General features: G+C 37.8%; 1 protein-coding gene and 1 pseudogene across 1 annotated transcript in view; one reads left to right on the top strand and one right to left on the bottom strand.

The window, feature by feature from the left end:
* DEPDC1B (DEP domain containing 1B) overlaps nucleotides 1–22,311 on the top strand; it is an 84,338-nt gene that overhangs the window by 56,976 nt on the left and 5,051 nt on the right. The window contains exons 8-9 of the mRNA XM_028119136.2: nucleotides 15,488–15,654; nucleotides 17,405–17,581. Of these exons, the coding sequence (XP_027974937.1) occupies nucleotides 15,488–15,654; nucleotides 17,405–17,581 (344 nt within the window). The remainder of the gene's footprint in view (nucleotides 1–15,487; nucleotides 15,655–17,404; nucleotides 17,582–22,311) is intronic.
* LOC114220971 (protein YIPF5 pseudogene) lies at nucleotides 5,177–12,368 on the bottom strand (annotated as a pseudogene).

Genomic DNA, 22,311 nt, shown 5'->3' with positions numbered 1-22,311 from the left:
AGGACTGAAGTATTAAAGCATATCAAACCTCAGCCTTTTCCCCATACACCTTCCCTTTGATCATATTCATACCACTTCATGGATCACCCATGTGCTAAGGATTTTCACTCCTTACCTTCATTCCGGATCTGTCTGCTGTGCTCAGACCAGAATTTCTGTCTGGCTTTGGCCGTGTGTTCCTGGATGTTTGTTCTGTAAGAGCCTCGGTTCAAACTCAGTAGTTTGTGAGCCACTGTTTCAGAAATTGTGTGTTGAATGTGAATTCTATGTCTGAGAACAGCATTAAACCAATAGTGTACAAATATCAGAGTACATTGTATATAGTAAGAGTAGGTATTTTTATACATTTTTTTGTTTTAGTTAAATACATATGTGTTTGCACATATATTGTGATGTAACATATGTTTTTAATTTTAGTTGTCGTAAAAAGTTTTTGAAAAAACCCTGCTCTAAATTTCATGTCTAACTACATAGTATGATGATTATGAGGATTTAATGAATGAGAAGATCTCTCAGAAAGTGTAATATTGCTCAAATATTACTAATAATCGTAGTTCATTGTGAAAAATGCATATACTCCACATGGTTTGTCCTTTACACTTAGATAAAAAAAAAACTTTTTTACCTATGGATCATATTTTTTAGAGTTACATTCAGTTTTTCATTCCTTTGTGTGGTGGACTTAGCATTTTAAAGTAGTTTGGAAGTTTCTTCAGGGATACACTACATTGTATTTTTACTTCATGAGAGAGAAATGAGGAGTGATTATTACCTGGATTTCATTTTGAACTCTCAAGGAAATGGTTTTATGGGCCCTCTTTGGTATAAAAGAGCTAGTTTCAGATTTCACTATATTGAGAAATTCTCTATTCTTTATACTGTCTAATCCTTGTCCCCAGTTGAAGAATGCATAGTGGTATTTAATCCACTATCTGCATGTGCAATATTTGTGCATATTCTTTGAGCCAAGCTTTCTTCTTGTAGGAATTTATCCTTAGGAAATAACTGGCACGTGGACAAAGCAGGTCATACAGCGTGGTATTTAGATGTGCAGGCCCCTAGTGTGTGCGGGCTCACGTCGCACTCTGCCACTAAGTAGCTGTGTGACTTGGGTAAGTGATTTCATCTCTGTAAGCCTCATTTTCTTTTTCTATAAATGGGAATAATGATAGTTATCTCCCTTCCAGAGTTGTAAGGATTAAGTGAGACAATATTTGGGGTTTAGGACACTGTTCAGGGGCGCCTGGGTAGCTCAGTTGTTAAGCGTCTGCCTTCGGCTCAGGTCATTATCTCAGGGTCCTGGGATCGAGCCCCGCATCGGGCTCCCTGCTCCACGGGAAGCCTGCTTCTCCCTCTCCCACTCTCCCTGCTTGTGTTCCCTCTCTTGCTGTGTCTCTCTCTCTGTCAAATAAATAAAAAAATTAAAAAAAAAACACTGTTCAGTACATAATAAAATGCTTATTAATAAATGTTAACTATATTCTTCATCATAGAAATTAGTTTTATTATTATAAATGTTAGCTGCTGTTATCCTAATTTTTTTATCAGTTCTAATTTTTAATGGTGGAAAGATAAACTCCAAAACCACTATCAAACTTTTAAAATTCTTTTCTGTAGTGGAAGATCTTGTACTCAAGTTTTTAGAGTATTTTGTGAAATTCATATGCTTTTACATGTAGTAGAACTATTTGCTGCTATCAAGATTGATGGCATGGAAGTGCTGCAAATCGCTACATTGTACAAACAAAGATTTTATTTTTATTTATTTTTATATTTTATATTTATTTATTTTTAATCTATTCTATTTTTATTTAGCATGTATAATGATGTGATAAACAGAGGCACAGTTAAATGTTTTTGGGACCAAATTCTTCCCCTTGTCTATAGTATCTATGTTTCTATTACTAAGGGAATTCTAGGACTATGACTTTTTATGCTATTGCCTTTTTAAACATTCAAAAATATTTTTAAAGTATTCCCCTGCCAGTTTCCTAATTTTCTACCAATTACTATTTTTGTGAGTACAAGTTGTAACTTTGATGTGGTTGAGAAATGCTATTAGTTTATGTCTGCTTTGTTTCCTAGGTTCAATGTCTTTTTTTAAAATATAGGTTTACTTAATGACTACTAGGGCTTTAAGGCTCTTTCCCCAGGTTCCAGAAGATTTTGCCAGTTAGATTACTTATGATATAACACAATGATGCTAGGTGGCTGCCAGATAAACTTTTTAAACATAATGCAAAATTAAAACTTTTTTATTTAGGACTTATATAGTAGCTAAGAAAAATATGTCTGTGAGTGTTAATAAAGGATATGGAGTATGGTATTAATTCAAGAGTGTAATGTTTTAATTAACAATTGATAATTGCTGACCATTCAATTTTGATACTAAATTAAAATCAAAAAGTTTATTGAAAGGGAGGTGGTAATTATGTGTTAATATTTATGTGCGTAAAGGAAGAAGAGCACATAGATGTGAATCCCAGCTGTATTCCTGGGGCAAGTCTTAACTACTTTGGCACAGACATTTTATTGAATAGTTTGGCATTTTTTAAAAATGTTAAACTTCAGTTGCCATCTGAGTTAGTATGTCCACTCTTAGGTATATATCAGTTGACAACATATGTCACCAGCAACTAAGTGTTCATAGCAACATTATTCATAATAACCAAAAAATGGAAGTAACAAAAATGTCCATCAAATGATGAATGAAAAAAAGGTAGTATGTCCATACAATGGAATGTTTTGCAACTATCAAAAGGAATGAAGTGCTGTAACATACTATAACATGGTTGAACCTTGAAAACATTATTCTAAGTGAAAGAAGCCAGACACAAAATGTATGCTTCCATTTATATGAAATGTTCAGAACAGGCAAATCTCTGACAGTGATTAGTGTTTTCCATGGGCTGAGGGGAAGAGAAAATGGGGAGTGACTGCTAATTTGTATGGGGATTTCTTTTTGAAGTGACAGAAATATTCTGGAATTAGATAGTGGTGATGAGCATAACTGAATATACTAAAAATTGCTGAATTATACACTTAAAAAAAGATAATCTCATAACAAAAAAAAAAAAACAAAGAAAAAGAACCAAATTGGACTTTAGGAGTTAAAAAAGTACGATATCACAAATGGAAATTCCACTGAATGGGGTTAGGAACAGATTAGACACTGCAGAAGAAAAGATCAGTGAACTTGAATATACAGCAATACAAAGCTAGCCTAAAGAAAGCACAGGGAGAAAAAAGTCCAGAAAAAAAAAAACCACAGTAAAACAACACACATCCAACACGGCCCCAGTGACATATAGGACAATATTAAGTAGTCTAACATACATGTAATTAGAATCATGGTGGATGCCTCTAAAAACTAGCTCATGTATTTTTCTTTTTAACCCCATCCCCATCATTCTTGGAGCACTTTCTTACTTTCTGGCAGGAAAAGCTCTTGTTCTTTCTTTCTCCAGACCTGGAATCAGGCATTTCCTCAAGGATTCTTGGTTCCTTTGAGTAGAGAGTGATATATAGAAGCCAAGATTTAGTGTTTGATGTGTTCATTGTTATTGGAAATATTGTTTGTAGATAGAAAGACTCCTCCAACAGCATGAAATGAGTATCCCTGCATTTTAATTTCTAAGCTTTCACCAAAAGTACTATTTGGGAAGGGGATCCTGGTTAAATTGAAAGCGTGGAGAGTAATATAACAGACATCCATGTGCCCACTACCTTAATTTAACATATATTATTTACATTGTTGCAAGACATCCATGTCTTCTCTATATCTAGAAGCTGAACTGTTAGGCTTTTTGGTATTTACATCTTTACTAGTTCAAACAAATTGCTTTCCAGAGTGGTTGCAACAATTTTTACACATGCATTAGAAGTATATTTCTGTTTGGTCATTTTTTTTTTTTTTTACCAATACTTGGTTTCATTAGGCTTTTAACTTTTTTTTAATTGGGAAAAATTTTAATTACCAAGCATCAAATGCACTTTACATTGGTAACTGCAGTACTGAAATTGTGACATTTTAAATATTTTTCTCGAAAAAGGTTAGTGATTTTCTTTTTCCTAGGAAACCTGGAGATCCACCTATAAACATTAGTGTGGCCAGTCTAGGTCACTATGGTTTAGTTTAGTTTATGCTAATCTCAGCAGGGTTTCACATTTCCTGTCTACAATAAAGTAGGTTGTGAACTTCTTGTATCATTGAATTTTAGCAAAATTCCCATGAGATAATTTAAAGGAATGTCAAATTTTTGAAGTTCAAACTCATAAGACTCTACATTGGAATCACTTTTTTGCTTCAAGTGCATCAACTTGAGAATATAGGCAATTTTTCTTTCCTAATCCCTTGGAAAACTATTTCCTTTTTTCTTTTTTTATGACTTTTTTAAAAAAAGATTTTATTTATTTATTTGACACAGAGAGAGACAGAGAGAGAGGGAACACAAGCAGGGGGAGTGTGAGAGGGAGAAGCAGGACCCTGGGATCATGACCTGAGCTGAAGGCAGATGCTTAACGACTGAGCCACTCAAGGCACCCCTGGAAAACTATCTCTACAATAGCCTTGTGTCTTCGTAACTGGGATTAGGTTGATTTTTTTTTTTTTAAGATTATTTATTTTAGAGACTAAGAGAGAGAGTGTAGTAGGAGGGGTAGAGGGAGAGGGAGAGAGAATCCCGAGCAGACTCTGTGCTGAGTGTGGAGCCAAACATGGGGTTCCATCCTACAACTCTAAGATCAGTACCTGAGCTGACACCAAGAGTCGGATCGCTTAACTGACTGCACCACTAGGTGCTCCTGACTGGGTTGTTTTTAAGAAAGATTATCAACTCTGTGGTTAGTTTCCCACAATTGATAAAAATCTATCAAAAACATCTTAATATAATTTGCAAGGAAATAACTTGTTTTTCAAAGGCTGCAGGAACAGGAAAGAAATAGCACTTCTTATTTGTATAAGCACAAACACCTAAAGCTAGTCATGCTGCAGGTAGATCCAACATAGTATTCAAAATTTCTATAAAAATAAACAAAAGATACATGTTTACTTCCATTGCTCTGATAGCCAAATGTTAGATCCTTGTGAGGGTTGTGCTGCAGTGGTTCGCTGGTCCAATTTAAGAGTTCAGAGCCCTTTTTGGCCCAATGATGTTCACATGCTAGGTAGATTTAGTTAAAAAAAATGGAAATTAGGGCAAAGACTATATAACAAAGCATAAGGATATGCTACTAGAAGTTGCTGTCCTTTCCATCGCTGATGCAGAAATAAAAATTTTGGATGCAGAAAAACTATACCATCCAATAATTCCAGCAGTGAAAATGATTCCTACCATTCCTTACAAAGAAAATACCACTGCAAAGCTGGAAAGTAGGATCATGGAAGAAGACAGTATCCAAGGACACTTGCCACACAACCAAATGAAACACCTGTCAATACTCATTAAGTTTAGTAGACAAAACATTCCTAGACATCCACTTGCACTGATCCCACATACAAAGCCAAACTGGATTTTGCAGCCAGTAACAATGTGGCTCCAAAGGCAAGGCAAAAAACCACTGGTCCTGCCACATCAGTCTCATGCATGATGTTGCCACCTGGTCCTTTAATGGATATAACACTGTTTGTGGTTTTTGCCAGATGTGGTCAAAATTGATACCTAATTCTTCTAATAAAGGTGGCTCATCCTTAAAGTTGTTTCCATAGAATGGCCAATGTGTCGGAGTGTATGCTTGAGTTGGCTGGAAAATCGATGCTGTGACATGTCTGGTAGAAATCCGTGTTTATGTTATCCACGTCTGACAAATGCAAATGATCAGACACGGTAGCAGCATCAGCAGCTCTAGCAACCCCCCCAAAGTCCCCAAACACGGGGCTGAATTGGCTGTTGCTCCATGTCACAAGGTCAAAAACAATGCTGGGGCTTTTTAATTTTTGCAGTCTGATGTGTGTGAAAAGTAATCTTACTGCTGTTTGTTTGTCATGTGGGTTTCTTCTTGGGTGAAATACTTTTTCTGTCCTTTATTCATTTTTTTTTTTTGGTCATTCTAAAAATCTATTTTAGATACTAATTCTTTATACCTTGTGTCTTACAAATATAATTTCATAGTCTGTGGCTTCTCTTTTGGTTTTAATCAAAAGGTAAAAAACTTTTATGTTTTATTTTGGTCAAATTAATTTACTTGTGTGTCTTTAAGAAATCTTTCACAAAGAGATTCTGTAATTCTAAGATTTTTAAGTTTTGCTTTTTTCATGTTTAGGTCTCTACATTCTCTTGACATTTATTTTAAAATTGACAGTATTAAGATATAATTAACATACATGACAAAATTAACATGCACCCATTTTTTTTTTTGGAGACAGAGCGTGAGCACACATGTACGCATGAGCCGGGGAGGGCAGGGGCTGGGGGGAGGGGCAAAGGGAGAGGGAGAGAGAGAGTCTCATGCAGGCTCTACACTCAGCATGGAGTCCGATATCCAGGCCCGATCTCATGACCCTGAGATCACGACCTGAGCCAAAACCCAGAGTCAGAAGCTTAACCTACTGAGCCACCCTGGTGAAAATATGCACCCATTTTAAGTATAGTTCAGTGAGTTTTGATGAATGTATATTAGTGTAATTAATGTTACAGTTAAGATAACAGACCATTTCCATTACTCCTGAAGCTTCTCTCTCTTTTTTTCACTCCTGCAGTTTCTCTTGTGCTCTTTTAGTCAGTACCCAACCCCAGCACTGGCACCAGACAACCAGAAATAGAATCTTTCTATCCTATAGATTAGGTTTTCTTTTTTTTTTTAACATTTAAAAAAAAAGATTTTATTTATTTATTTGACAGAGAGAGTGAGAGAGCACCAGCAGGGGGAGCAGGAGAAGGAGAGGGAGAAGCAGGCTCCCCACTGAGCAGGGACCCCCCCCATGCGGGACTCAGTCCCCAGACCCTGGGATCATGACCTGAGCCAAAGGCAGACGCTCAACCATCTGAGCCACCCAGAGGCCCCAGATTAGGTTTTCTTTTTAAGAGTTTCATACAAGTGGAATTATACAGTATGTACTTTCTATCTGGCTTCTTTTGCTCAACACAGTATTTTTGAGATTTCATTCATGTTGCAGGTACAGGTAGTTGTTACATTGTTTTGCTGAGTATTCTATTGCACAGATATAGTACAAACCAAAATTATCCACTTGTTGAGGAACATGTGGATTGTATCCAGTCTTGAGCTACTATGAATAAGGCTCTCTGAGCATACATCTTAACTTCTTTTTTGTAAATAGCTAGGAGTGGAATTGTTGAGTCACATGATAAGTGTATGTTGACTTTCATTATGAAACTGACAAGCTGTTTTTCACAATAGTTGTGTCATTTTACATTCCCATCAGTGATGCATGAGAGTTTCAGTAGCTCTACATCCTTGTTAACACTTGACACTGTCAGTCTTTTGTTTTAGCTCACCTAGTGGGTATGTGGGGTATATATTTTGGTAGTTTTTAGCTGCATTTTTCTGATGGCTAGTAATGTTAAGCTTGTTTTTGTTTGCCCAATGGCTTCTGTATCTTCTTTTGTGAAGTGTCTGTTGAAATATTCTGGTTTTTATTGGCTTGTTTGTTCTCTTATTATTGAGTTGTAAGAGTTATTTGCATATTCAGCATGTAAGTTCTTTGTTAGATTATGTGTTATAAATATTTTCTCCCAGATTGTGTTTTTTTTCCTTTTTTAACAATGTCTTTGAAAAAGCAGAAGCTTTTCATTTTGATGAAGTCATTTTATCATTTTCTTTTATGGTTTGCGCTTTTTTGTCTCAAGAAATCTTTGCCTACATTTAAATATTATATTGCTTCACATATAATGTTACCACCTTACCATAAAATCTTTTTATATTCTCTCTCCTGCCCTTTGTGATATTGCTGTCATACATTTTTGTCTAACATGTATTTTATAGCATCTCTTATAAACCATACTGTATGTTATTTTTTCTTTAGACAGGTAATTTTGTTTTAAAGAAAATAAGGAATAAAAAATAAGTTTTATTTATTCATATATAAGCTTTTCTGATAATCTTCATTCTTTTATGCAGATCCAGGTTTCCATCTGGTATCACTTTCTTTCTGCTTGAAAAATGTCCTTTGACATTTTTTGTGGTATAGGTCTCTTGGCAGCAGATTCTCTCAGGTTTTTTTGGTGGAGGAGGGGATTCTGAAAAGTCTTTGTTCAGACTTAGTTCTGAAAAGTATTTTCAATGGATATAGAATTCTAAGTTAACGATTTTCTTCTTTCAGCACTTTGAAGATGTCTTCTGGCTTGAATATTTGAAGATGTCTTCTGGCTTGAATTGTTTCTGATGAAAAGTCTGTGATCATTACTTATTTTTGTTCCTCTGTTTATAATGTATCTTTTTTCCTCAGACTGCTTTTGAGAATTTCCTTATCACTGATTTTTAGGAATTTAATTATAATACGCATCTAAGAGGTTTCTGTGTTTATTGCCCTTTGATTCAGTGAATTTCTTTCCTTTCTTTACACCAAATTTGGGAAGTTTTTAGCCATTATTTCTTCAATTATCTTTTCTGTGACTCCTTCCACTTTTCTAATGACACACATTTTAGATCATGATACTTTCCCTCAGGTTGTTGCAGCTCTTTTCATTTCTTTCTCCTACTTTTTGTCTTCTTTGCTTCTGTTTTGGCTAGTTCATTCTACTGTTTAAGTCTTCTTTGTTCTTTTTTGAAGTGTTAGTGTGCTGTGGTTCCATCCTAGTGGGTGTTTCTTTTGAGGATTAATATTTTTCATCTCTAGAAGTTCCATTTGGTTCTCTCTTATATCTTCCATTTCTCTCCTTCCTGTATTCATATATTTTTTAAAATAGGAGAACATAGAATACCGTTTGGAACATACTTTTCTCTAAATCCTTCCTCTCTCTCATTTCTGGGGCTGTTTTTATGATTTTCTACTGATTGTTTTTCTCCTGATGGGTCACATTTTTCTGCTTCTTGGCTTGTCTAGTAATTTTGATTGAACAAAATTTTTTTCATTGTTGAGTGTCTGAATTTTGTTGTCTTCCTTTGAAGATGGTGAGCTTTGTTCTGTTAGGCAGTTAATGTAACTGAATTTGATTCATTTGCGTCTTATTTTTTAAAGCTATTTTTAGGGCCTGACTAGGCTAACCTTTCCTGAAGGGGAGTTTGGTCCTGCTGTTGAAGCCTAACTCTGCTGGGCTTTCTATGGAATGCCTTCTGTCATCAGCAGGATTGTCTGTTTTGTGAGCCCTGGGAACCGTTGAGCTCAAAGCTCACAGGTTGTTTGTTGTATGACCTCATAGAGCTTCGTCTTAATCGTGTGTGCATTTCGGTATTCATCAGAGTCTCAGGGAATTTCTCTGCAGCTTTATGGAACCCTTTTCCTGTTTAGCTCCCTGCAGATGGAACTCTGCTTTACAAGGTCCAGCCAACCAGGCCTTCAGGAACTCCAGTCTGTCTCTTCCCTCTACTTGAGATCTTGTCCCTGATCCATGTTTGGAATGTGATGCTAGGCAGAATGTGGGGGAAATTGTAACAGCTTGTTAGTTTTGTTCCCTTTTCTCAGGGACTGTGATACTGCTTTATTGCCTCATGTATAGAAACAGTTATTGCATAAAATTTGTCCAGTTTTCTAGTTGTTTGTGGGGCAGGGTTAGTCTGGTCCTTGCTCTTCCATCTTGGTTAGAGTCAGAATTTCCTGTATTTTTAATAAGGCAAGACACTGTCATTTCATTTTTTTCTTGCCATACAGCTATCAGATTATTCCAAACACCTCTTTGGAACAGACCATTCTTTCCTCACTGATTTGTGATGACATTTCTGTGATACATTGGGTTCCCATGCATACTTAGGCCTCTTTCTAGACTTTCAGCTTTGTCCTGTTGGTCTTTTGTGTGTTCTTAAGGTAGCATCGAACTATAGCTTTGCAACAAATCTTGCTTTCATGTCAGGTGAGTCCCTACTCCTAATTCTTGCATTTTATGGACATTGGATAACTCCTTTTATCTTTTTATCTATTTGAATTATTTGATTGGAGTACAAACTTTTAACCTATTTAAATGAACTTTTTATTTACTTGAATTATTTGATTGGAGTAAGAAATGAAAGCAGGTCAGTTGTTGTAGTTCATCCTTGAAATCCTGTGTTCAGCCACACAGTTGCTATGTCAGTTATATCTATATCAGATGAAATGCTATTAAAATGTAGGCCTTTTGCCTAAAGAACAACTTTCACCTAGGCTTTAAGACAGTAGCATTGTACATTATACATTAATAGGCAGTTCTAGCAAAGACTTCTATAATCTTTAGTTAAACAAGGGGCCAACTATCAAATGGCTGTCAAATGTTGTGATAGATTATTCTCTCATTAATGGCAACAAAGGCATTCACATTCTTTCTGCTAAAAAGTCAAGAAAAATTTAATAAAAGTTGTTACGGGACCTTCTAACATTACTAGACATTATTCTTTGTGCCTAATAATAATGTGGACATGAGATTTTTTTCCCAGTGACCCAAAGAGTCATCATTGTGAGGGTCTTTCTGAATTATGCATCGTGAACTTGTATATGTGGATGAGTTTACATATGTTTATATATTTTTTTCCAGCCTATGTAATATGGTTATTCAACGTTTGAGGCAGTTAGGCTTGAGGAGGGCATTCTTAGATGATTTGTTACTCAGTCATACAGCTGTGTTGGGGCATTATGGAATTTTACTTATTCTCTCATTATAGAGGCCCAGAGCCAAATTCACATCTGTATACTACTGTTCAATACATTTCTTTTTTTTTTTTTTTAAGATTTTATTTATTCATTTGAGAGAGAGAGACAGAGAGAACACAAGCAGGAGTAGAGACAGAGGGAGAACGGACACTAGGGGGAGAGGGAGAAGCAGGCTCCCTGTGGAGCAGGGAGCCCGATGCGGGGCTCGATCCCAGGACCCCGGGACCATGACCGGAGCCGAAGGCAGGTGCTTAACGACTGAGCCACCCAGGCGCCCCTGTACAATACATTTCTTAACTGGCTTTCAAAGACAATCTAGGCAGAGTTGCATCTGATTTGCGTCACATTTTCTACCCTGGTATTTTAATGCTTTGGCCCAGTAGTAGTAATGGTAGTAGCAGCAGAAGCCAACGTCAATGCTCTGAAAACTTTCAGTTCACCTAGGCTTCCCTTTATAGTCCATGGGCCCCCATCACGGTACAATGATTAGGTTTTACAACTGTCCACAACAATTTACTGGGGGATGAATGGGGATTCATGAAGGTTAAGTGACTTATCCAAGCAGCGGGAACTGGGACCGAAGCTGGATATTCTGGCTCTGTTCCTAGCAAGGGATAGGTCTTTGTCGTTCCTTCATTCATTCATTCACTCATACATTCACAAAGAAAATATTTATAAAGCTCCTGTGCTCTACCAGGTGCTCTTTTAGCTGTTGGAGGTATATCAATACACAAAACTGACAAGAATCTCTGCCCACGTGGAGCTTACATTTCAGGAGGTAGAGGGGAGACCATGGTAGATGACAAAAAAGTAAGTTCCATAGTATATTGGGAGGTGATAATGTATAATTAGAAAACATAGAGCAGGTGGAGGAATTGGGAGTACCAGTTTTTATATATTTTGAGAGGCAGAAACTAATTTTTCTACTTTCATCTGATACATCAAAATGACAGATTTTGTTCTAAACCTTTCAACGTATATTGCTTGGAACAATGTTTTGCTCCTTGCCTCCCTCCCCACTACCCCAAGAAGCACTGCTGTGAAGGATGGCTAAATCACAAGATCAGCTTACAGAATATATTCAATTCATTATGTATTTTAGTTGTAGTTAAAATCTAATGGTATTGTCAGCCTAACCAGTCCCCACAGTGGTTTTTTTTCTTGCTCTGGTAAAATGCATTCCAGGCTCCAGGGGTGGGGGTGTCAGGAGCCTCATCGTATCATGTGACTCTTCAAGCTTTGGACTAAGCAACTGTCCATCCTGCTACTTTGTCCAGTATTGTGCAGCAGGGGCTTCCCTCATTCAAGCTCTTGATGGTGCCTCCTCCACTGCCAGAGGCTAGGCCATTGTTTTGGGAGATGATGAATTTAAGGGAGGAGGGGATCAGTAGCCTAGCTTCTGTTCTTACAGGAGATGGGAAATTGACAATTGGAATGAATTGCAAGGGGGTGTCAGCTGGGATCAGTGGAGGAAAGGGGAGTCCCTGGTTTCACAGGGGGGCCAGTTAGTTACTGGGATGTTTGTGAGTCAGCAGTGGCCTTTCGTCTCCTAGGGTATAGGTTTGTGTTGATAAATTCTGGAGATGGATTTACCTATGCTTTCTCACCTGATTTTCATAAAACCTAAAATCATGGCCAACTCCTCAGTTTGGCTTTTTCCATATAAGCAACTGGAAGTTTTTTTTTTTTTTTTAAATATTTGATGGAAAAAAAATATTTGATGGATGTAACTTTTATGTGTTAGTTTAACAGTATCCCAACAAAGAATTGGAAAATTTAAAAACTTGATGATTATTTTATAACCCTGATGTTCCTTCTTACTACTTTATTTTTATACTGTTTATTATTGTGATTTTGTTCATGAATAATGTCCTGGAAATATTGTTGCATAACTTCAAAATTTACCACTTTTAATAGCCATGTAAGACTGTATCGATGAATAGGTATTTGAATGTTTACCTGTTCGCATGTACTTTACCAGAAAATAGGGCTTGCCGAAAGAAATACATTATGCTTTCAATTAGCTTGCTGCCTCTTTCATTAAACAATAGATATACATGAAACATAATAAGATAAGGTGAAATCTGACTGTCCAAAGGTGTTTATAATTTGGAAAAAGAAGGACTTTGTGGGCTAATGTGATAGGAAGCTTCATGGAAAATGTAGAAGGCTTTGTGGAGAAAGAGATCTAGAATTTAATTAGCTCTCGCCAGTTCCAGCGCTGCCTCTTCATCCAGACCATCGCCACGCCCCTCATCCCCCTCTTCTGTGTTACCCTGGCAATCTCTCTAGAGAGCTGCCAGAGTAACAGTAATTCAGGTTAAATGACTCCTCTGCCCAGAACCCTCCCGTGGTTTCTCAGGTCACTCGTAATAAAACCTGAAGTCCTTAACAATAATCTACAAGGCTCTGCATGGTCTGGCTCTTGCCTTCCGCTATAATGGCATCTCCAGCTTGAATGCTCTTCAATACTCCTCTCGCTTCACGCCGGCCTCCCTGCTGTTCCTCACACACTCCGAACGGACTCCCTCGTCACAATCACCATAATCGCTCTTTCCTCCACCTTGAAAATATGTCTCAGCTATTTCCCTGGCTTACTCTCATTTCCTTCAGATCTCTGCTCAAATTTTGCCTCCTTACAGAGAGACCTTTCCTGAAGAACCAGAAGAGTTTTTCTGAGCTCCCCAGCTCCTTTCCTTTATTTCTCTCCATAGCATTTTTTCCCCTGACATATTTATGTACCTCTTTGTTTATTAGCTAATGGAAAGTAAGCTCCATGAGGTCAAGCAAGGATTTTGTTTTATTCCTCACTGTATGTCTTCTTCTAAAATAGTTCCTGGAATATAGGCAAGGCCTACTAAATATTCGTTGGATAAATAAATGAATTAAAAAATATGATCATGAACATTTTTTCTCTCCATATTGTTTATGTAGAATTGAAAGAAGGTCTAGTGATGATAATCAGCAGCAATATTTTCAGCGAACATCTAGGATTGAACTAGGTGTTTGTTTTAGAGTGCATCTTTTTTTTTTTTTTAGTTTCATGGGTAGAATTTAGTGATTTCATCTGTTGCATACAACACCCAGTGCTCATTCCATCAAGTGCCCTCCCTAATGCCCATCGCCCAGCTATCCCTTCCTCCCACAACCCCTCCCCTCCAGCAAGCCTCAGTTTGTTTCCCAGAGTTAAGAGTCTCTTATGGTTTGTCTCCTTCTCTGATTTCGTTTTGTTTTATTCCCCCCCCTTCCCCTATGCTCCTCTGTTTTGTTTCTTAAATTCCACATATGAGTGACATCATATGATACTTGTCTTTCTCTGACTGACTTATTTCACTTAGCATAATACCCTCTAGTTCTGTCCACATCGTTGGAAATGGCAAGATTCCATTTTTTTGATGGCTATATAATATTCCATTGTGTATATATACCACATCTTCTTTATCCATTCATCTGTCGATGGACATCTATGCTCTTTCCATTATTTGGCTATTGTGGACATTGCTGCTATAAACACTGGGGTGCATGTGCCCCTTCAAATCATTATGATTGTATCCTTTGGATAAACACCTAGTTGAACTAGGTGTATTAAAACTCCCCTCCTGCCTCCTTTTCCCTCCCATGCACACCCACTGCCTCCAGGATCAAACCCATGCTCCTTAGTCGGGCCTTCAAAACCTTCCAAGAAGGTCTCATCTGTGTTGACCTTTCCAGCTCCACTTCTCTGCTAAGCCCTCACCTTCACGGCTCATGCTGCAGTCCTAAGGAATGACTTGTAATTCCCCTTACGTGCCCCTTGCAGATGTCTCTTGCAGCATCTCTCACATTTTGCTGCTTGTTTTTAATGGGTGTCTCCTTACAGCATATAAGCTCTTCAAAGTAGGGGACCTGGCATATGTTCATATTTCCAGGACTTGGCACAGTTCCTGGCAGATCATAGATGGTCAGAAAATACTTATTGAATGCCAAAGATGGTTTTGCCTCCAAGACAGAGATTAGTGGGAACTTGAAGAGGTTGGATATGGAACAAATAAATTGATGAAAGCAGTTTCATCTCATTAGAGGGCTTGGATTGCGGGTGTGTCCCAGGACAAATGGGATTGAAGAGAGCACAATATTAGAAAACTGTAATTTTTAGCACAGTATTAGAATACTCTAATTCTGTTGGAATACTCTAGTTTGGGTGAAGAGAGATGGCATATAACTTGATTGAATCAGTACACTCAGCTAAGAAAAACAGCTTATATGAGAGGAAGGGTTATTTGACATGTGTTGTTTGGAAACAAGTGCAACCGTCTGGCAGGGGTCTGACTGTAGACCTATCAGCCCTATTATTCAGCCTGTGAGAATCATGCCACATAGTGACGCTGCTCATCCTGCAGACATAGTATGAGGGGGAGAATTCAGGGCAGTAGTGGTGCGTTCATGCCCTTGCTCATGACTGTGGAGGGTTAGGTTAGACTCAACCTGATCTCAGTTCGGTGGGAAAGAAGGCTGTGAAAATCAGGTTACATCTGGCAAGGGTGTGAGGGAGGGAAAAAGACTGTATTTGTTTTACATGTTTGTCATCCCTAGTTGATGGTTGGTATTATCTGTGCTGATTCCGTGGATCTATAATCAGTTGGCCTGGCATAGTTGAATATGTGGACATGTTTTATGTAATTTTAATAATATGTATTTTGAAAAATGTAAGCATCATAGAGTCAAGGAGGCTATTGGTTTTAAAAGATTAAAAACTGTTTTTTTTCTAAATAGGTTTGTTACAGAAAGAGAAAATGGCTATTGAAGCATTTCAGATTTGCTGCCTCCTCCTGCCCCCTGAAAATAGGAGAAAGTTACAGCTCTTGATGAGGATGATGGCAAGGATATGCCTAAATAAGGAGATGCCACCACTGTGTGATGGCTTTGGGACCCGAACACTGGTAGGTTGATCTCTAACATCTAACTTGACTTGAGTTTTTGGAATACAATTCACCTGAGTAAAGTTTACTAGCTTGGCGACCCAAGGAAGGCACCAAGTCAGGCTTGCTCAAAGAGCCACGGCTTGGAAATCGTGCAGGTGGGATTACACTTCCGGTATTGGTGTCTTAAAAGAACACAATGGAAAGTGAAGAGTGAGTAGGGATAGAGTCTGAGTGTAGAGGTATCTGCGGTCTTCTGCCTACTGTCAACTTAAAGAGAAGGGAGCCTGGACAGTACAGCTAAGGATTCTCTCAAGAAAAGGACATACTTTCCTCTAGGACAGAAAGGGATGCAAAGCATTTGTTACTCTAACAAGTAGGAGAGGGGAAGCACATATAATGGGGTAAAGAGGAAAGAAGTAAAGAGGAAAGAGTTGGACTAGACAGCCTGGTGGGAGACAGAGAATGTGTTCTCTTGGGATATGATCTAAGAGTCTGTGAGTGAGGTTATTTCTTAAGATATTTTCAATTTGGTTTAAAAACATACATGCTAGCTTTGAATTCTACTTGGTTGGTGTCAGCATGTCTTTATTTTAAAATAGCGTTTATGTTTAGAATTTCTTCTACATGATTTCTTAATTTTCCTCAAAATTGGGGGTCTTGGAGCAAAATTGTTGCTTCATTGGTGAACCTTTCCATATCCTGGTGAACCACAGTACACCCCTGGGGGGTCCTCTGGCCCTGGTTTAGAAGTGTGGAGTAAGAGTAGAGGATCACTCAGTGCCCAGTAGAGTGATTCTTGACCTTCCTTTTGGTTGAGTAGATGGGTAATGGGGCTAAGGGAACCTTCTGAAAAGCTGAAGAAAACTTTGCACCTATTCCCCAGAAGAATGCACATGTAAAATTTTGCATAGAATTTCAAGGCATTAAGTTTCCCCAGTGTCCATAGTCTCCAGGTAAAAAATGTCTGTGTCTCTGTACACATAATGTGAGCGCGGGTAAGATATCATCTGCAGTATGTTGATGAGGACATGAGGTCTAATTAGACAGAATTACATGATTTCATGCTTACAGGTTTTGAAATAAGATTGTCAGCAATAAAATTAGTAGGAAAAGGAAAAAAAACTCCATCCAAATCATAGTTAATATGAATTCCATGGAAGCAGCTACATAAATATTTTTTATATTTCTGCTTATTGTAAAGTCTCATCACTTAATGCACTTGTTATAAAGTCTCATCGTTTTGTTCAAATGTGATTATCAAATATACACCCAAAATCCTAGAGAAAGTAACAGTTAACTAGGAAAAAGTGTAACAGCTGAGGCACATAGATTGTGCTAGCAGATTTCTAAAAAATCAAAATGAAATAAGGCTATTAGTAAACTGAATGGCTTTAAAATACTTTGAACTTAAAAGTGCTACATGATTCAAGTAATGGTGGTGATCATGATTTTCAGGATTTGCTTATATATATCTAAAACTGTCTGTAAAGGGGTGTGCTTTAAAAACTGCTCAGACAAGCGTCTCTGCTGAGTCTCTGTGAGATGAGATGCACCTTCAGTTCCTGCTGGTTGTTAAGAAGATCAGCCCATTGAGACGACCAGGTGTGGCCAGGCACCAAATAGGATGTGTCCCCTGGGCTGTGGGCCATTTCTCACTGACTGGTCACCTTTGGTTTTTGCAGATTTATTGAATGCAGTACAGCATAGGAAAAAAAAAAAAAAACCTCATCTGTGTTTATTTAAAAAACACCTCCCCCTCTTTTTTCAGATGGTTCAGACCTTTTCCCGTTGCATCTTGTGTTCCAAGGATGAAGTAGATTTGGATGAGTTATTAGCTGCTAGGTTGGTGACATTTCTGATGGACAATTACCAAGAGATTCTGAAAGTCCCTTTGGCCTTGCAGACCTCCATAGAGGAGCGTGTGGCTCATCTACGAAGAGTCCAGGTAAAGGAAGGGATATTAACAGTCCTTTAAAATTGCCAGCAGAAAGTTATGTAAACTTGCAAGTCTTCTTGGGATTTCTCGATGTGAAGGATTAAGTGAATAAATGTGTACAAAATGCTTCCAACAGGGTTTGGTACATGGTAAGCACTATGTGTGTTTGGTAATTTTGAAAATTTATGGAATGCTCACCTGGTTTGGTTATGTCAGTCAGTGCTGCATACTTCTGATTGCAAATTCCTTCAACGGTAACCTGCCTTTATTTTAGTTTCCAAAGGAGTTAAAATGGGCCTTCCCTGCCCTATAAAACTGTTGTGAAGAGTAGAATACTCTACTATAAAACCCCTAGCTTAAATGTCTGACATAGAGCAGGTACTCTTTGAAAGGTAGCTATTGTTATTGTTGTTATTGTTATATTAAAATGATGCAAAAGAAATGTAATACATGACTGTTATGTGGGCCCCAGAGCGGAGTGTGTATGTCAGCCTGAGGGAGCAGGCACTTGGTAAAGGCAGACAGAGGTCTACTTGGCTCCTGAATGAGCGGCCCTCTTTCTGCTTAAGCACTCTTTGATGTTCCCCAGTTAAGGCCCGGTGAACTGCTACCTCCTGAAGGATTATGAAAGTCAATAACTCTTCATGTTTTCAGTGTGCAATATAAAAATTAAAACAGGGGCGCCTGGGTAGCTCTGTCGGTTGAGTGTCTGACTCTTAATTTCAGCTCAGGTCATGATCTTCAGCTTGTGGGGGTGAGCCCCCCTCCACCTCGAGCTCCATGCTCAGGTGGGAGTCTGCTTCTCTCCTTCTCCCTCTCCTTCTCCCCCCACTGCCATGCTATGTGTGTGTGTGTGTGTGTGTGTGTGTGTGTGTCTAAAGTAAATAAATATTAAAAATATTATTAAAAATTAAAATAGTTTTGGTAATTATCAACCTTAAATATGTTGAAAGAATTGGAAAATATAGAAAATGCACACCAAAAACTATAGGGGCGCCTGGGTGGCTCAGTCGTTAAGCGTCTGCCTTTGGCTCAGGTCATGATCCCGGGGTCCTGGGAACCAGCCCCACATTGGGCTCCCTGCTCTGCGGGAAGCCTGCTTCTCCCTCTCCTTCTACTGCTTCCTCTGCTTGTGCTCTCTCGCTCTCTCTGTCAAATAAATAAATAAATAAAACAAAAAAAATCCTATAAGAGTAACACCCAATGTTCAGTTAGTATTACGGTCTTTTGGGTGTTTTTCTGTGCCTTGTCTTCTCTTTTCTCCTTTTCTTTTTCTTTTCTCTTCTCTTCTCTTTTCTCTTCCTCTCCTCTCCTCTCTTCGCTTTTCCTTCCTTCTTTTCCTTCCTTCCTTCCTTCATTCCTCCCTCCCTGCCACCCTCTCTCTGTTTTATACCTTATTTTCTCTTGACAATACACCAAGAAATATTTCCGACATCACTAAATATTCTTGACTGACCCCAGGTGGTTGAGGGCACAGACCCTGGAGCTAAGTGTTGCTTGTATTCCTCATGTGCCCTTTATTGGGGCACATTTTATTTTATTTTATTTTATTCTATTTTATTTTTTTCCCGTTGTGGGTATGTTTTTATTTTTTTTCTTTTCCAGTTTTTTTAAAATTTTTTATTGTTATGTTAATCACCATACATTACATCATTAGTTTTTGATGTAGTGTTCCATGATTCATTGTTTGTGCATAAAACCCAGTGCTCCACACCCGGGCACATTTTATAATGTGTCTCTGTTTTAGCCTGTACCCGACATCTCTCTTTTCTCATCTGTAAAGCGGGATAATAACAGTTAATACCTACCTCCTAGGGTTGTTTGAGGGATTGAATGGCTTAAGATGTATAAAGTGCTTAGAATGATATTTATCACATAGTGGTCCCTCAGTTGGTAGCTGCTGTGGTTAATATTATTATCATCATTAGTGTTATATTATTCCACAATATTGTTATTATTGGTAGTGTAGTATTCCATAATATGGATATATACCATAATTTATTTAAATGGTTTTCTTTGGTTAATATTTAGATGGTTTCCCTTTTCCCCTCTATTTTGCAAATAATACAATGGTAAATATTTTTGTAGCTAGATTTTTTGGGGGGGGGATGATCCATGATTATTTTCTAAGAAAAATTTTTAGGAGTGGCATTGTGTGGTCAAGGGCCAGGGATGTATTTAAGTATTGGTTGTATATTGCCAAATTTCCCTTCAGAATGATTGTTCTGACCCATATTCCCATGAGTGGTCTAAGAAACCTTGCCTACTTCTCATTAACATACATATCTTTGCAATTTTTATTGAATAAAAAATGTAACCTTAAGCGCTGCTTTAGTTAAATCCCTTCCCTCCAATATTTTTATGACCCATACTTAAAAAAAAAAGAGAAGAAAAGAAATACTGAAATTCTGCAAGGAGAAGTGATAGCAATAGCGATATTGCCCTGTGTACTCACTCGGTTCGCGGTTCCCGTAGCACAGGCAGACACTGCAGCAGCTTGAGCCCTTCGCTCTCTGTTGAAGATCAGAAGGCTGAGCTCTGCTTATGCTTTAACGACAGATTAGCATGATCTCATGGAGAGACACTGCCCAGGCGCTAAGTGAAACCAGTAACCACTCATTTGTCAATTACATTTTCTCTCTTGGAAGTACTCAGAATCGCCCAACAATTGTTTCAGTACCCAGAGATCTGCTCACTCATGTCGACTGCTCGGCCCTGACAGCATGTCAGATTCTGGGCAGGGCTTCTCTGAAAATGAACAGTTTTCCTTGGATTATTTCAGGGAAGTTTCAGGGCTGACCCTGTGATAGATAAATTGTGAGGTGGGCATTGTCTTTGACACCAACCTTCTGTTAGCCTTGACTGCAACCCTCTTCTTCCGTTTGTGCCCTTTAATCATAGGTATCTAGTAGTTTTCTTACTAGGCTTCTGGCTGCAGAAGAACAATAGGTGTTATATTTGTGGGAAGATGGAACTCTTTTGGAGTCTGAAATTAAATACTTTTTAATTTCTTTGTTATTAAAGTAACATTGACATACAATGTTATGTTAGTTTCAGGTGTACAGCAGGGTGATTCAACAATTCTGTACATTAGTGGTCCCTGCAATGAGTGTAGTCACTATTCAACATTATTACATTATTGACTGTACTTTCCATCTCTGTGACTTATTTATTTTATAACTGGAAGTTTGTACCTTTGAACCCCCTTCATCGATTCGCCAACTTCCCCCCACCCCTGTACCCCCTCTTCCCTGGCAACCACCAGTTTGTTCTCTGTATTTGAGAGTCTGTTCAGTTTTTTAATTTGTTTGTTTTGTTTTTATATTCCAAATATAAGTGAAATCATATGGTATTTGTCTTTCTCTATCTGACTTATTTCATTTAGCATAATACCTTTTAGGTCCATCCATGTTGTCACAAATGGCAAGATAACATTCTTTTTATGGCTGAATAATATTCCATAGTATATATACTACATCTTTTTTTAATTTTAAATTCCAGTATAGTTAACATACAGTGTTATATTAGTTTCAGGTGTATGATATAGTGATTCATCACTCCCATACATCACCCAGTGCTCATCACGACAAGTACCCTCCTTAATCCCCATTTTACCCATCTCCTTCCACCTCCCCTCTGGTAACCATCAGTTTGTTCCCTGTAGCTGAGAGTCTGTTTCTTGGTTTGTTTCTCTCTCTCTTTTTTTTCCTTTGCTCATTTTCTTTTGTTTCTTAAATTCCACATATGAGTGAAATCATATGGTATTTGTCTTTTTCTGACTGACTTATTTTGCTTAGCATTATATTCTCTAGCTCCATCCATGTTATTGCAAATGGCAAGATTTCATTCTTTTTGATGGCTGAGTAATATTCCGTTGTGTGTGTGTGTGTGTGTGTGTGTGTGTGTGTGTGTATACCACATCTCCTTTATCCATTCATCTGTGGATGGATGCTTAGGTAGCTTCCATATCTTGGCTATTATAAATAATGCTGCAATAAACATAGGGGTGCACATATATTTTCAAATAAGCGTTTTCATTTTCTTTGGGTAAATATCTAGAAGTGGAATTGCTGGATCATAGGGTAGTTCTATTTTTAATTTGTTGAGGAACTTCCATACTGTTTTCCGCAGTGATTGTACCAATTTTTATTCCCACCAACAGTGCATGAGTGTTCCCTTTTCTCCACATCTTTGCCAAGATTTGTTATTTCTTGACTCTTTGGTTGTAGCTATTCTGACAGGTGTGAGGTGGTAATCTCATTGTAGTTTTGACTTGTGTTTCCTGGATGATTAGTGATGTTGAGCATCTTTCCATGTGTTTGTTGGCCATCTGTAGGTCTTTGGAAAAATGTCTATCCAGATCATCTGCCCATTTTTAAATCAGATTATTTGTTTTTTTGGTGTTGAGTTATGTAAGTTCTTTATATATTTTTAATGGTAAACCATTAAAAGTGGATATATCATGTGCAGATATTTTTTCCCATTCACTAGGATATATTATGTGCAGATATTTTCTCCCATTCACTACGTTGCCTTTTTGTTTTGTTGAGGGTTTCTTTTGCTGTACAAAGTTTTTTTAAATTTTAGTAGAGTCCCAGGAGTTTATTTTTGCTTTAGTTTCTCTTGCCTGAAGAGAAATATCCATAAATTTCTTGCTTAGGGTGATGTCCAAGAGATTATAGACTATGTTTTCTTCGAGTTTTAAGGTTTCAGGACTCACATTTAGGTCTTTAATCCAT

The sequence above is a fragment of the Eumetopias jubatus genome, unplaced genomic scaffold, assembly GCF_037043125.1.
Source record: "Eumetopias jubatus isolate StellerSeaLion01/CBP00866 unplaced genomic scaffold, mEumJub1_p1.0 scaffold_5, whole genome shotgun sequence".
NCBI lineage: Eukaryota > Metazoa > Chordata > Mammalia > Carnivora > Otariidae > Eumetopias > Eumetopias jubatus.
The sequence above is the reverse complement of the archived record's forward strand: the minus strand, read 5'-3'. Positions and strand labels throughout refer to the sequence as shown.